Source organism: Pelodiscus sinensis, chromosome 7, assembly GCF_052426305.1.
Source record: "Pelodiscus sinensis isolate ZL-2025 chromosome 7, ASM5242630v1, whole genome shotgun sequence".
NCBI lineage: Eukaryota > Metazoa > Chordata > Testudines > Trionychidae > Pelodiscus > Pelodiscus sinensis.
The window spans coordinates 51,572,371-51,588,448 of record NC_143058.1 but is presented as its reverse complement, the minus strand read 5'-3'; the positions used below and the strand labels follow the sequence as shown (position 1 = coordinate 51,588,448).

Here is a 16,078-nt window from a genome sequence, read left to right as displayed (position 1 = left end):
TGTCACGTGCCCAGCACCACGTCTCGCGCCCCCTCCCGAATCCCAACCGCTGGCCGCAGTACAAGGGGGGGGGGGGGCTGGGCAGGGCTTTGGAGGAGGGACAGGCTCGCGGGTTAAGGGGCGGGGTAGAGCGTAGGTTGCCTTTCAGATCCCAGGGCGGGCTTCTTGGGGTTCACCTCCCTGAGGCCATTTCTTTTTTTATGGATTTGCTAGTTGCCTGGGAAGTAATTTAATTTGCCTGGTTTTATAAGGGTCTAAAGATTTGCATCATCATTACAAATAAAATACTAGGCGACCTCATGTTAAATGTTTGTGTCCAACTAAGGACGCTGCAGTGTTCCCCTTTCCCCCATTTAAATAACAAAATAGTTGAAAAAACAAGAGCTGTCTGCACACCACAGTCCAAGTGCATTGTGAGTGTGAGAGGGTTTGAGGTACACAAGAATAAGGGCGATGTAAGAGATTAGTCAATGAGTTGACTACTCGCATTCCCCTCCCCCCTTGCAGCCTCTATATCAGAGGCAGCAAAGGGGGGTGAGCAGGAGCTAGTGTGGGGGGAGCCAGCTTAAAAACCCATTTCCCCCCAGCACTGTCTCCCCCACAGGTCCCTGCTTCCTCTGAGGCAGGGAGGTGCGCCCCTGGTTGTGGGGGGTCCTAATGAGAAGTTGGGATGCCCCCCACCCCACAGATGGGCTGCTGCTGCTGCGAAGCAATCCCTGGTTGCATCCAGGCATCATGGCCAGGGGTTGCTTCAGGGATAGCAGCCCCAGTCCGTGGGGAGTGCCAGCTTCCCACTGGGACCTTCCATGGACAGGAGCTGCTACTGGCTGGGCAGGCAGCCCAGCTCAGTCCTGACATGTGCTGAGACCAAACTGCACTACAGCTTTGCAATTTAAAAAGGCAGTAGGATCCCCTACTGGCCCCAAGCTCCTGGCAGCACTTTGCTTTTGAAATGTGCAAGAGCCCCTGCAGATCACCCTGCTCTTGCTTCATTTCAAGGGCAGAAGCACTGCCAGTTCCCCACTGCACCCCTGTCCCTTCTCCACACAGTGACGGTGCTGGGGGAACTGGCTTTTAAGCCAGCTTCTCCCCAGCTCTGGGTCCTGCTCTCCCCTGCCCCCCCTTGCTGCCTCTCTCCACTCTTTCCAATAGAGGCGGGGGGGGGGGGGAGGGAAGAAGGGGGTGGAACAACTCATCAAGTCACTAGTCAACTACCCAACAATAAGCGTTTGCTTATTGCATAGTCAACTAGTCACTTACATCCCTATTGTTAACGTTCCTGATAATAGACTTGGGGTATACTTTCCAGTTTAGCTTATACGTGATTTGCCAATAATGATCAAATACAGTGGCCATAATTTATAAATATCAATATCTATCAAGTCATATTACCAATGCCCAAAGGCACTATATATTTATAGCCAAACTTCTCAGTTGTCCCTCATTTTACACACACATTTATACTCAACCCACCCAACCCCTGTATTGTTTCATTTCTACTGCAAATTGAAACATCAGAAATGTGGAATCGTGAAACCAAACATCTTGCCTGTAGTAAAGAAATTAAATCTAAACTTTTAAAGCTCACACCTATTTTTTTCTTGACTTTCTCACCTTGAGATATTTATCCCAATTATGAAGGCTGGACAATGAGGCAAATAACTTAAAGAAAAAAAACTAATTTTTCCACCATCATCTTACCTCTTTTAGGTAGCTCAGCTTCAAACTTCTGTTTTTGTCACTACTTCTTTATATCATCTCAAATTCAGTTTTAAACCAGTTAATATTACTGGTTTCAATGGGTGCAAATGAGGGCAGTATTTTCTCCTTGTTCTCGAAGAAAGTGTACACAACATTGTGGGTTGTAATATATTAACTATAACCTGGGACTTGCAGAGTGGACAGCTTCAGAGAGTGCAAACTGGAACTGTAGTTTTGTACTCTGAAAAAACAAAACTTTTTTTGAACAGGCCTAAGTACTGTGTGTTGCAGGGGATAAAAAGGAAAAGGTAAGTTTTCCCCTCCTGTTTTGGAGACTAAGGTCACTGAAAATTCCACTGGAAGCACTTCCTTTATTCTTACGGAGGTTTGTGGCCAGCCTCTGAACAGGATGCAAGAAGGGAAGGGAAGGCTCCTTACTGTCTGGCCAACCCACAGAATTCAATAAAAATCTGTCTTGCCTTGCAAGATCAACGTAAGAGAAAACACCAACACATTTTATAATAAGAACCATTTATTATCTAGATTTTAGGACAAGCTAGAATGGGTAAAGATTGGACTTGGTATTAAAGTAAATGGAGTAAGTTTATTATCTGAGCCTGTATTTTATTTTCTTTTTCTGTTGCTACTACCACAGACAGTTCAGTTAAAACTACCATTTCAAACAAAGCAGAACTTATTTGATTGTTCTCTCACCACCCTGGGAAAGACATACAGCTGCTCCCCGAGTTGCGAACGGTTGAGTTACGACTGTTCGCACTTACGACCAAAGCTCCCATGGAGCAGTCATAAAGGCGGTCCCCGAGGTATGAACGCGACCTGCGCTTACGAACAGCGCGGTCGCGTGTAACTAAATGGGGTCCAAGTTCATAACTCAGAGGCTGTATTCAATGGAAGAATGTCGGGAAAAAGCTGGTCTCTAAGTTAGTGGTTCCCAACCTTTTTCATACTGCTGACCGGCAAACCCTTTCACAAACTTTTGGCAGACCAGCCACATTTTATTTGCGTATTCTTTATGTAAATAATAAATATGTAAATAAAATGTTACCAGCCGAGCAGCCAGCAGTAGGCAGACCAGCAACAGTCTACAGACCAGCAGATGGGAACTGCTGCTCTAAGCTACACTAATTGATCCAGATATCAAATCACAAATAAAAAGCAGAAGTATTAATTGTGGGGAAAATGAATTTACCCTCCTCTCACTCGTAGATCTTTAAATTCAGAAATGACAGTTCAAGGCAGGGTTACTCAACCTTGGAAAGCCTGGGGGCCACAATGATACTCTCAGCATATGCCAAGAGCTGCAACTTAAGTGTGGTTGCATATACTTGCAAATATATATGCAAATAGCTTCTTTCACATTGATGGGCATGAATACAAAGATTAAGGCAAGAATACACCACACACACGCCCCATTTAAGTCAGTTCTGCTGATATTAATAAAATGCAGTATTTACCCAATTTCTACCCATGGAGAGCACTTCTAATGAGTAATGACAGTCCAGGAATTTAACTACTGAAACATATACAGGCAGTCCCCGACTTACGCAGATCCGACTTATGTCGGATCCGCACTTACGAACGGGGCTTTCTCGCCCCGGAGCGCACAGGCAGCAGTCAGCCACCTCGACCTCCGGGGCGAGAAAAGCTGCTCCCGGTGCCCCTGGTCTGCTGGGGACCGTCTCCAGCAGACCAGGGACACCGCGAGCAAACCCGCAACCGTGGCGGGGTCCTGCACTTCTGAGGCTTTGCTCTGGCAAAGCCTCAGAAGCGCGGGGACCCCGCCGCGGCTGCGGGTTTGCTCGCGGTGCCCCTGGTCTGCTGGGGACCGTCTCCAGCAAACCAGGGGCACCAGGAGCAAAGCGGTCCCGCGCCAGAGCAAAGCCTCAGAGGCGAGGCACCCCCCCCCCGCTGCCGCTTTGCTCCCTGTGTCCTGGTCTGCTGGGGGGGGGGGGGTGTGCAGCTAGTGTGCCCCCCTCCCCCAGCAGACCAGGCTTTTGTTGTGGACCCTGGGGCAGAGCAGCTGGGGCGCTGCCGGTTGGTCCCGCAGTGCCGCTCTGGGCACTACTGGACCAACCCGGCAGCACCCCAGCTGCTCTGCCCCAGGCGTCCCCAAGTCAGCCATTGCTGAAACTGACCAGCATTGACTACAGGAAGCCCGAGGCACAGTTGCTCTGCCCCGGGCTTCCTGGAATCAGCTGCTGATCAGTTTCAGCAGCAGCTGACTTGGGGTTCTTAAGTTGAATCTGTATGTAAGTCAGAACTGGCGGTCAGTTTCAGCAGCGGCTGAATCTGGATGCCAGTTCCGACTTACATACAGATTCAACTTAAGAACAAACCTACAGTCCCTATCTTGTACGTAACCCGGGGACTGCCTGTATCAGCAGAAGACCATTATATTGACTACTTTTTTGTTTTGGCTCCCACCTGCAGGGCTGCATGTTGAGCCCCACATAAATCCAAACCGCACTGTGGGCTGCAAACAAACGGGCCGCGGGCTGAGTAGCCCTGTTTTAAGGTATGATATGCCAACACGTCTGTTAAAATATAACCACAGGGATTGTTGCATTTCTCTCCTGTTATCATTTGAGATCATTTATGCTTCCGTTTGCCTTTTTACTATGCTGTTGATACTTGTGAAGCTGCTCCATGAAGCCAGGATTCGGACAGATAGCAGGTCTGGCATTTTTCACCCAAGAAAATGCTCGAGCAAAATTGAGTCCTTCTGAATTGATTAGAAAACCAATTACAATTGCGGCAGCACGAGAAACTCCTGCATTACAATGAACCAGCACCACTCCATCCTTCAAGAGAAAAAAAAAATGAAACCGTCATTTGAGATGCCCTGTTGCTGTCTATTCTATAGGTAATGGTAGATTTCTTATTATTTTCTACTGTTTATTTAGGTTTATGGAAAGCAACTTGTCCACCTGAGGGTACATCCAAGAGGCCGGGAGCCTAAAGCAGATGCCCTTTTTGGATTACAGAGGAGGAACACAAGTGCAGTTGCACTGAATTGTGATTCTCTACCTTTTTCTTGGAGAGAATCTACCTCCTTGATGCAACAATGTAAAGAGATGTTCACAAGGGAACCCTGTCTAAACTCTCCCCAAGGCTCCTGCAGGACAAAACTGATCTTGGCGAATAAACTTTTCCTCATTCTTCAAAGAGAAGTTTGCATAGTAGGCATATGAATAGTTAACCAGTAAGCATCACCTTTACTGGGTGATGCTTACTTGTTACCGGCATGGGGTGGAGCAGCCCCCGTCCATAGCAAGCCCTGCCCAAGCAGCACACTGTGGGCTAGTACACTCCATCCCGGCCAGACCAGCCCCCGCTTGCCCTGATTTAAGCAGTTAACCCAGGGGTGGGCAATAATTTTTGATGGGGGGAAGTCCAAGAATTTGGAAAGTGGTCGAGGGCAATACTTTTCCATGATATTAATGGAGGAGGTGCAGGTTCTGGGATGGAGGTTGGGTGCAGAAGGGAGCTTGGGGTAAAGGAGGGAGCATGGGTGAAGGAAGCTGTTGTGACCTGGGGCACTGGACTGAGGTGCAGGGGGTTGGATTGTGAGCTAGGGCAGGAAATTGGGGTACAGGAGGGGTGCAGGGATTTGGGTTGGGAGCTAGGGCAGGAGGGGACTGATCTGGGGCAGGGGATTCGGGTGCTGGATTTGGGAGGAGATATGGGTACAGGAGGGGAACAGAGGATTTGGTTATGTGGAGTAGGGGACAGGAATGGGGGCAAGGGAGGGACTGAGGTGCCAGAGGTAGGTTCCACCAGGAGACTTACCAGCCAGCAGCCTTTCTTGAATCAGCCTCCCTGCCTGCCTCACCCCAGCACAGGCTGCAGCCATGTGCTCTGGAGCCCCTTGTGCTTTGGCTTCCTGTTATTGAAACAGGCAGCTCCCATTGGCCAGTTTCTCGCTAGAAACCAACCAATAAGATTGTGCTGGGGGTGGGAGCAGCTCCTAAAGCTTCCCCCCTCCCTTCTGGACTCACAGTTTTTAAAGAAAAACCTCCCTGCAGCCGCATTTTTTAGCAGCATGCGGTGGGGCAAGGCAAGCAGGGAGCCTGCCTGGGGCTCCCCACAACATCTGCAGGCCGCATCCAGCCTGCAGGCCATATTTTGCCCAGGCCTGGGTTAACTCATTAAACATAATGTTTAACCGGTTAACTGATTAAATGGGATTTTACATCCCTAATACATACTAGTTATTAAATACAAATATCAACATTTAAATATAACTCCTACCACATTGTTAAACAAAGAATGGACATCACATGAGTTATCTAATGTGCTTTTTAAAAGTCTGCTCATTTCAAGAGTGCCTAGTTGAGAGATGAGCTCTTCAAAAAAATCTGCCCCAGCTATGGATGCTGTAGTCTCTTGATAATCTGATCCCTTTTTGCCCCTAAAAGACAACAGACTTCAGTGGTTATTAATTAGGGATTCTCAATCCTTTCCTACTAACTTCCAGTGAATTTGTGAACAATGTTATGTTTGTTTATATTCTTTAATCAATAAATTCTTAACTTTTTCAATGTCTGCTGACTTTTAATAGAGTTCCTCATGGTCCCTTTCATTAAAGCTAATAAACCATCTCCCCTCCCCAACGTGACTAAATATCTCCTTAGTGTTGCTGGCTGTAGAACAACTACCATGATACTTATGTAAAAAAGCAATGAGAGGAGACTTTCTAATATTTTTAGCTATCTCTTGGTGCTGATTTGTGGCTAAAAATAGGAGGATCCAGCACAGACTGTTAGCAAGGGCTGCAGTTTAAAAACCTCCATTCCAACCTAATCAAAATCTAATCTCTTTGCAGTCTAGCCTTGCTGTATAAAAATAGTAGTATTGCCATGCAAGGCTTTATAAGAACACCTCTAATTGTAGAGAAGTAACTGGAAAATTCAACTTCTGAAGTGGATCAGTGACATTAAGCTAGCAAGGCTCATTTAGGAATGAAGTGGAAATCGTAACTGGAAACCTGAAAGAGGTCATTAAGTGACATCCTGTTTCAGGTAACTTGTAAATGATATGTTAGAAGACGATAATACTCTGTGACACAAAAGTGGATGGGGCAATGTTACCTTCCTTTATCCTAAGATAAACTAGATCTGGTGGAATAATCCAGAACCAGGTTTGACTGACAAGGTACTTTCTTTTTTTGCTCTGTTAAAGTCAATGTCCTATACACAATATAGTAAATCACCAATAAACATCTAGAGATTAATTTGATTTACTATATTTGTTCTTTTACAGGAATGTTGACATGCAATTAGGTACAGATTCAGCAAAGCAGCTAAACACAAGCTTATGTCTATCCCGGTTCAGTAAATATTTGCTGAATAGGGATGGTTTGCTGAATCAGGCCCTTTGGATATAAGAAAAGTATCTAAAATTCCATGCTTGTATCTTAAAGATGGCTAGGTGACTCTACAATTACTAATCTCTGCACTTTTTATGTTGCATTCATAGTTTATTGTGTTCCACCTTTAAAGGATAGGAGCAGGCTGAGGTATCCCTGACAGCTGGAGGAAGCCAACAAAACCCCACTGATTTCCAGGGATGCTGCCAAACTCCCTGCTTCTTCTCTTGTATGTCAAAACATTGCTTCCCTAATGAATGAATTCTGGAAACTCTACAATGGGAAGTTTATAGATCTTTCCTTTTTCCCTGCAGGTTTTACTCCTAGAAGAGAGATCTGGACCTACGTTAAGACTTGCTGATCAAAAAGTCACCCATTGCTTTATATTGAATTAAGACTTATTGCACTAAAAATCTCATAAATAATAGTAAACAATATTTGGTCACTAAGAAAAGCTTAATTGATGGCTTATTGCTTTTTAACCAACGGGAATTATTTTAATTATTGCCACATACCTTAGATAACTAATATTATGGAATATTAATTTACCTGCATCTTGGCTTGCTCAATAAACTCAAAACATTCTGGGAAATACGATGTGATGTCAGTCTCTGGGAGATCCAGTATAGAAATGTTCTTGTATATAAAGTCATTGGGGAAGGCATTTTCAACTCTATATGCCACATTTAGGACATGAGTAACCTAAGCCAAAAAAAGATAATTTATGAAGACAACAAGCAAAATAGACAAGGATAAAAGAAAGCATTATCCATTCAGCAGATATATACTGGAACATCAAACAGTAGCATTCAATTGTATTCAGACAATGTGTTCTGACTTGACTATCTTTTGAAATGCACTTAAGATTTTATCAAATGTTAAGATGTATAAAGCGGCATTTCAGTTTTCGTCAGTCCATCTTAACAAAAGAAGGAGTAAGCATTAGGGCTGTGATAATGTTTCAAGCAAATAGCTTCTGAAAAATAATCTTTGAGCAGAAAAAGTATCCACCTTAGGCTACCTTAGGTCATTAAGGCACCAAAAATCCTTTGCTAACTGCTTATAGGAATCTCCTCCCCTAGCTTTGAAGTAAAGAAGTTAGCAAGCAAGTAATTAGCTAATCATGTGGTTGATAGAATTTCTGTCAACTACATGATTAGTCGATAAGGGAGAAAGCCTCAGTCGCGGCTCGCACTGGGTCCAGGAGCCACCCCCGCTGCGGCTCTGCAGTTTAAATGTAGAAGCCAGGCTTCCTACCTGAAGTAGCTCCCAGAACCAACGCAAGCCAGGACTGGGCTGGGATTGCTCAGTCCTGGCTCGCACTGGGGTCCAGTGGCCTCCGTTCATGGGGGAGGTCCCAGCTCCCTGCTGGGGAAACACACACACACTCCTGTGGTCAGGGCTGCTGCTGCAAAACAGCCCCAGTCTGCAGCAGCACCGGCTAGCCACAAAAACAGGCTCTCTGGCAGCAGTCCCTGTCTGCGGGGGATTCCAGCTCAGCAGAGGCAGCAGCAGCCTCCCCTTACCCCGCCCCCACACTGCTGCCTCTAATAGAGGCGGCAGCAGTGGAAGGGGCAGGCGGCACCACAGAGATGGTGTTGGGGGAAAACCAGCTTTTAAGCCAGCTCCCACCAGCCCTGGCTCCTCTTCCCTCCCCACTTGCTGACTCTGATACAGAGGCATCAAGGGAGGTGGAATGCAAGTAGTCGATTCAACTAACCGATAAGCCTATGCTTATCGCTAGTCAACTACTCCTTTACATCCCTACTCTGAAGCGTAGCCACTTCTAAACTATTTAAAAATGCATAGCCACACTGTAACAGATAATGAAAGATTATGAAGAATTCCATATCCAATAAATTACTAAGGTAAATTTTAGACTGATAAAATCTGATTAACCAAAATGATTTTGGCAAAACTGCCACCTTGTAGAAAGGAGCCATGGCATCTTACATGACTGTAAATAGGAGAAAACATCTCAGTTGAGGATAGGAATGTCAGCAAGTAGTTGACTAACCAATAAGCCTAAACTTAGTAGTTAGCTGACTCGACTTCTTGACTATTTGTATTTCCCCCCCTTCCTGTCTCTGTTACAGAGGCAGCAAGTAGGGGAGAGCAGGAGCTGATGCTGGGGGGAGCAGACTTATCGCCTTCATCTTAAAGCCTATCAGAGGCAGCAGCGAGGGGGGAGGGGCGCTGGCTGCGGCAAAGAGGCTGCAGGGGGTCCTGAGGTGCAATAAGAACACAATTTAATACGCATATTATCTGTCCTATAAGAAAGCAAGCTTTAAACTACAGCTGATCTTGAAATACAGATATTCCATGTTTCTTGTGAAACCTATGGACACCCTCATCACATCTTGTATATGTTCCACGCACACTTTCAAGAAGCAACCTTATTAAACTACAAATGAAACATAGCTCCTTTTTTAAAGGGAAAATCAGTAAAATAACATTATCTAGTGCAGTGCTTTTCTTGTGACAGTGAGCACCAGTACGGCGTACTGTCACCTTTTTTGGGGATCATTTGCCGCTTTCCTCAGGCACAGCCCCCAGCCGGCCCTGGGAGCACTCACACTGCGCTGGACAGAAGCCCACTCAGGTCACGTGACTGCATTTCGGCCCCAACCTCCAAGGCTTTTGAGGAAAAGGGGGGGACAAAACCATCTGGCAACCCTTGTATCAGCACTATTTTTTTTTTTTTTTTACAAAAAAAGCACTGATCTAGTGATTAAAAAACATTCAGTAGCAAATGCTAAATATGAGATAGTACATAGTCCTTGATCTGAGTTACCCCATATTTTTTCAGTGTCTCCCGATCCTGAGCAGCATCTTGTGATCCTGTAAAAAAGAAAGGACTCTATCACATTATTTGCCTAGAGCTTCCAAAATATGCACAAAGCAAAAACCCTTCTTAATTTTAAAAGAAGTTAGCTTTTGCCTTTCCCTGGGGACAACACATTGTTTTAATAATGCAATAAAAATATGTTGTATATTGTGAATGAAATTTTAAAAACGAATGGTCCTGCAGCACCTTAGGGACTAGATAGTGTCATGAGCTTACGTGAGAACCCACGACAGTTCAGAGCTCAGGGTGCCCGGTTAGATCTCAGGACCTTGCAGAAGCAGGCGTTAGGGATTCACATTGAAATTCACATGCACACTCACCTAGCAGCAACCAGGGCTTAATAACGCCAACTTGCAGATCCAAGCTAAGGTCCTGCACATAACCGCAACCGAACCCATCACTTGGATCTGCTTCTTCCACCACGTGCACTCGGGCATCTTGCCATGTCTCTATAAGTCTCTTCCCAGTTAAAGTTGTTACCCTTGTACATTGCTTCCTCAGATTATTCCTGGAAAAGCCTCTGATTTCCTGAGTGAGTGAATGCATTACATGAGCAGGGAACTTCCAGCGAGCAGCCACTAACGCGGGCAAACGCAGCAGCCTCTAATTCTTGCAGTGAAGCTAAACTCCTCTCCAGCCTATAGCAGAACCTGCTGCGGAGGATCGCGCAGGTAACAGGTAAAAGAGAAGGCTACCAAGCCTTGTGTTTCCATGACTGCAGTGCAAGACAGTTTTTGATTGGTCAAATAAAAGCGTTCTCCGATTGGTTTACAATCTCTTCCGGTTAGCTGCAGCACTCAAGGCACCCAATGAAAAATATCTCTGTGCAGTCACTATGTTTTGATCTGATCCGTCTTGTTGCTTGTCCACGTTCTAGTTTTGTCTATTTAGGTTCAGGATCCAGCTGTTGGACTGTGTCCCCAGCTACAGGAGAAGTGCTGTTTGTCAAAGAACCGGATAAGCTGTGAAACTGGATTGTGTTTTATAATAGTTGTTTAAAGTATTTGCAGGGGAAGTCAGGGCTTGTCAACATTCCAGGGCATGCCGCCTGGAGTTTGAACTCTGCTATGTACTTGTGTTAAAGAATTGTAGGCAACAGAGATGGCTGGGATGTAATTCCCTCCCCCCCTCCTCCCCCCGAAAAACGTTGACAAACGGGGAGGAAATCACTGTGGTGACCATTTTTTCTACAAAGTTATTCAGGTTTTTGCTGCAGAACTTTTTCTTCCAGGTTTTGGGAACAGAAACGTGTTTTTTAAAAAGGGTTCAGCAACCTAAAGCCAAAATCTTTTAGCCAGTTCGCAACATATTTGGTTTTACTGAAAACTTCAGTCTGACTAACTGAAACTTGTCAAGTTTGAGTAGCTGGATCTTGCAATTTTTTTGTTTTATAAATAAACCAGTTTCTTCAAAACTAGGCATTTCCTGTGGATATTTCCTTTTTGAGAAAAGTCTCTTTTTTCCAAATGAACATTTTTGACCAGATATGTGAACTTGCCCACCAGTGCGTGTTGCAATTGACTAGTAAGGACAGTACTGTCACTTAAATATGATTTATCTGCCTTTAGAATACCATTTTGTTTAATTTGTAGATGTAAATGGTTGTCTGGAGATACATTTTTGCTTTTATGCCTAATTTCCAGTTTGTATGCAATAAATTGACTAAGGTGTGTGTCCATTTAATTTGTATAATTTAGGGGGCGGGGAGTTCTTAAGGATATTTGTGGTCAAGGCTGGTGCGAAAGCACTAGTATAACCTAATGTCTGAACTTCAAATAGAGTCTGCACTTCAGCTCCAACTATAGTAATTGAAAAACCTTATGGCTGCAGGAAGGAACCCCTTAAGCACCTAAATGGAATAGTTTTTAAGATTATTTTATATCCCAGTATTTCCTTCTATAATCTTACGGACCCAGCACTAAAAACTTGAGTGGGGTCAGACTCTCACTTGCAACAGAAACATAATGTTAGGGTACGTCTAGACTACAGGGTTTTGTCGACAGAAGTTTTGTTGACAGATACTGTCGACAAAGCTTCTGTCACAAAGAGCGTCTAGACTACATTCAGTTCTGTCGACAAACCAAGCTGCTTTGTCGACAAAACCCTGTAGTCTAGACACACCCTTAGAGAAAGATAGAAACAGGAAGGATGAGGACATTTTTATCTCTAACCTTTCCTCACTTGTGCTCATACATGCACAATACATACACACTTTCAGGCATTCTGTGGGGAACATTTGTGGAGCTGTTCTCCCCTTGGACAAGATTGCACACCATTGTTTTAACACTGATTTTGGTTGGGCCAAGATGACATTTCAAATCCCAAACTGATTGAGGAAATAAGGCCCTTTGAAAGTAGTGGAAAGCCTTACAGGTAGAGCTGGGCATATTCCCGTTCTAAGTACCTCCATCCCCAAAAGCTGTTCTGAGGAAGTGGCTGGGCTGGAGTTGCATTGGTGTTTTGGCTCCTGGTCCCAGCTTCTGATGTGGGTACCTTTAAAGGGGAAGAGAAAACCTCTGGGTGGGTGTCTGGGCCAGAAGTGTCCCTAAGAAAAATCATTCTAGTTTTCCACCCATATGATCTATGACATCTGACCTGTATGAGTGTAAGGCTTACTTGAGTGAGTAAAAATGCAAAATTGGGCCCTAAATCTTTTAAGCCTCCATCATTCTGACAGATCTAACCAAAAACAAAACAAAAATCCTGCAAGTGTTTGATTCAGAATCTCCATTTGAAGTAAAAGTGTTTTGGGGTTTTCTAAATCAGATAATTCCTAGCTTACTAACTGAAGCCATATCTACTGTGAGAAATGTGTACAGTTGCTGTAGCTACGTTAGCCACCAGAGGTCATCATTATACATGAAAAGGGATGAATGTGCTGCAAATAGTGTGTATGTGAACAATATATTTGTCATGCTCTGGTATCTGCATCATGTGCACTGGAATCATACAAAATGTGGTGGTCCCTATGGTAACTATTTCTGCATTGCATGCATTTGAGAACAAAAGTCCATAAATAATCCAATAATCCATGCCCAGGTTTTGCAAACAGATGGCCTAATCCTTTGAGGTGCAGAGCAGTTTCGGCAAGCTGATAAATTCCGTCAGCTCCCACTGAAGTCAGTGGGTGTTGCAATCACCTTGCAAGATTAGTCTGCTGTTGTGGCAAGGAGAAAAATAGATTTAAAAACCTCCACAAAATCTTGAAACCTTGGCAGATCCACAAAATAGATAATGGACTTGTGTGAACCTGCAAAGAGAAATACATATCAACCATGACCATTGTTAGCAATTGTGTAATTCATATTTGTTTCATTGCCACATAGGTTACTCAGTTTCACTATTACATTTTCTACTGATGGATTTTTCTGTGTGTGTGTGTGCGTGTGCGTGTGCGTGTGTGTGTGTGTGTGTGTGTGTGTGTGTGTGTGTTTATAGTGACATTATCTTGATTCTATCTACCTGGATTAGTAGATCAGTGAAGCAGAAAGTGCAGTTTACAGAATAGTATAGAGAAATTGAACATTCTAATGCTAGGGTAAAATGCAGGGCAATTCAGAATATAAAAAATTAGGAGGCATTCATTCCTTTTTAATTTTTTTTGGATTGCTGAACTGTGGCTTGCCCAATGCACTGTTTGACCCAACACAAACAGTTAAGACTGTTTTAAAACATAAAAACAATCAAAATATATTAAAACATCTTAATTTACCTCAAACTCAATGTACATTTTTACAATATTAAATGATCTTGTAGTTTGTCTAAAACTAAACTAATTCCTTTCTGCAGAAATGCTATTTGATATTTTTAACCTCATGAATGTTTCTGACTCATGCAGTCTAAAGATTAATGTCTGTGTTTGAATATTTTTACATAATGGTAAGTTTTTATGTTCCTAGGTATATGCTATGCTTCCCTGTGCATGATGGCACATAGTATTTCAAAGAGCCATAGTATTTTAAAGAATGTGTAAGATTTTGTAGCAGCTGAAATTTCTGAGAAGTTTTATAAATTGTATTAAATTTATGTAATCCTTATCATAGTCATCATCTGCTATCCAAATGGCAATGTTTTTAGACCATCATTTACTGGCCAAAGCATGAAATATATGGGAGCAAGTTGTTTTTAAAGCCCATTGTGGTCCAAAACTTTCAAATAAAGTATTGTCCCTTCAAGCCATCTCTCTAGAAGGAAATCAGTCTACAATTTTTAAGGCCCTATAGCCAGCCTCTGCTCTTGGTGGCAGATTAAGATAGAAACTGTTAGGGAAAAAAAGTTTCAGAAATCAAATTTAGAAGGAATACTCAAATTTAGTAATATGGATTACACCTTTGGTGAGCAATCATGGGTCTGTCTGACTTAGTGCTGAAACACACTGGTTGGCCTTCAGCTTTCTTTTCCTGAGAGCAAAAACAGTTCATTGACATTAGTAATGTAGATTTTGGAATATTTGATCCTTGCTATCTAAGTGGAAAATCACAAGGAGGGAACAGTTTCCTTCCCTGTTAGTAAGTTCACAGAATGAAAAAGAACTGTACAAACAGAGGGGCATGTTAGATATTAGTCTCTATTAAAAAAAAGTTAAAAAACAAATAAAAACTTCTCTAAAGTACCATATGTTCTTATTGTTATCACATTGGTATTTTCCTTTTTCAGCTCTTTCCCTGTGATTTTTATCTCCTGCTGTGGTGCATGTCTTTATTTAAGACCAGATTGTACTGCCTGTATTCATTACGAATAGTATCCCATCAGTATGAGCAAAGGGGCAGAATCTGAATTCTTCTAGTCAGAGCCTCTACACATGATTCTTATTTATGCTGGTATAAATCAGAAGTAACTCCACTGAAGCTAATAGAGATATATTGATTTAAAACTACCATAAGAGAAATCATCAGCAGACCTTCCAAGTAGTTGACCTGTAGAAACCAGCTATGCAGTGTGAAGGATCAATATTTTGGATGACTAAAGTTTTCTGTTCATGTTCTATCAGAATTAAAGAGCTCATTCTCATCTCACTTATGACAGTGTAACTCCATTGAAGACATGAGGAGAATCAAACTACCTCCTAAATTAACCTAACTTATTGTTTATCTATTTGAAATCTTAAGTTTTTGTGATAGGATGATCCTCAGTGAAACTACATTCACTGAGGATGGCTCATTTCCCATAGAAAATCCTTGTATGCATTTTTAGAGAAATTGAAGGAGTCGATTAAGACTAAATAGGTCCTATCACTGGTATGGTATGGTATGGCATGCTTAACCTTGAGAAAAGAAGACTCTGACAGGGAACCAAATAACCATCTTCAATTATGTTAAGTGTTGTTATAAGGGATAGCAATGAGGTTCTTCATGTCCACAGAAGATAGGACAAGAAGTAATCTGCTTACTCTGCAGCAAAAGGAGATTTAGGTTAGATATTGGAAAGTTCTAACTGTAAGAATAGGCAGGCACTGGAATATGCTTTGAAGGGAGCTTGTGGAATCCCAGACATTGGAAGTTTTTGAGAACAGGTTATACTAACACCTGTCGGAGATCATCTGGGGATTTTTTTGGGGGGTTTTTTTTTGGTCCTGCCTCAGCATGAAGGGCTGGATTTGATGACTTCCTGAGGTCCCTTCCAATCCTACATTCTATGATTCAATGTGTTTATGTTTACATATATATGTACACACACACACACACACCACCCTCTCATTCCAACTTCCTCTCCAATTTTGATTATTAATTTAAAACCTGAGCCAAAGCCCATCAAAGTCAATGAAAAGCCTCCTATCAACTTCAATGTGCTTTAGATCAGGGCCCTTACTGAATGCCGACAAATTTGTCCAGTGCTGTACAATTCACCCATAAGACAGAGCCCTGCCCAGAAGAAATTATAATCTAATTCTTTTGGTCTTCTTTCTCCACTTCCCACAGTACACCAGTTTACTTCAAACACTCCAATGACATTGTCTCTGTGTTGTGCTAGACACATTTCACAGCAAGTAAATGGGCACCAGTACATCCTCTTGGAACTGGGGAGCAGTTCCTGTATCAGTATATCTCTGATTCAATTCCTGTTACAAAAGTTCAGAGGAAACCAGCTTCATGCCAACTTCAGCATAATTCTTTGGTTCATACATTTGGTTGTTATTGAAC

The 16,078-nt window shown here is 43.1% G+C and overlaps 1 protein-coding gene across 1 annotated transcript; it reads right to left on the bottom strand.

Annotated features, from left to right (window-relative positions):
• Positions 1-2,215: 2,215 nt before the first annotated feature.
• Positions 2,216-10,761, bottom strand: DUSP19 (dual specificity phosphatase 19). The gene is made up of 4 exons (XM_006121704.4): positions 10,259-10,761; positions 9,885-9,931; positions 7,640-7,792; positions 2,216-4,523 (listed from the first exon to the last, which is right to left on the bottom strand). The coding sequence occupies exons 1-4, from the start codon at positions 10,482-10,484 to the stop codon at positions 4,302-4,304; spliced, it is 648 nt and encodes a 215-aa protein (XP_006121766.1). The 5' UTR covers positions 10,485-10,761; the 3' UTR covers positions 2,216-4,301.
• Positions 10,762-16,078: the final 5,317 nt, after the last annotated feature.

Excerpts from the sequence above, each read along its gene's own strand:
- DUSP19 (XM_006121704.4), bottom strand. The coding sequence starts at position 10,484 with ATGCATTCACTCACTCAGGAAATCAGAGGCTTTTCCAGGAATAATCTG. Across the intron at positions 9,932-10,258 it reads TAAGCCCTGGTTGCTGCTAG|GATCACAAGATGCTGCTCAG; the intron begins GTGAGTGTGCAT and ends TCTTTTTTACAG. Across the intron at positions 4,524-7,639 it reads TTGAGCAAGCCAAGATGCAG|GATGGAGTGGTGCTGGTTCA; the intron begins GTAAATTAATAT and ends TTTCTCTTGAAG.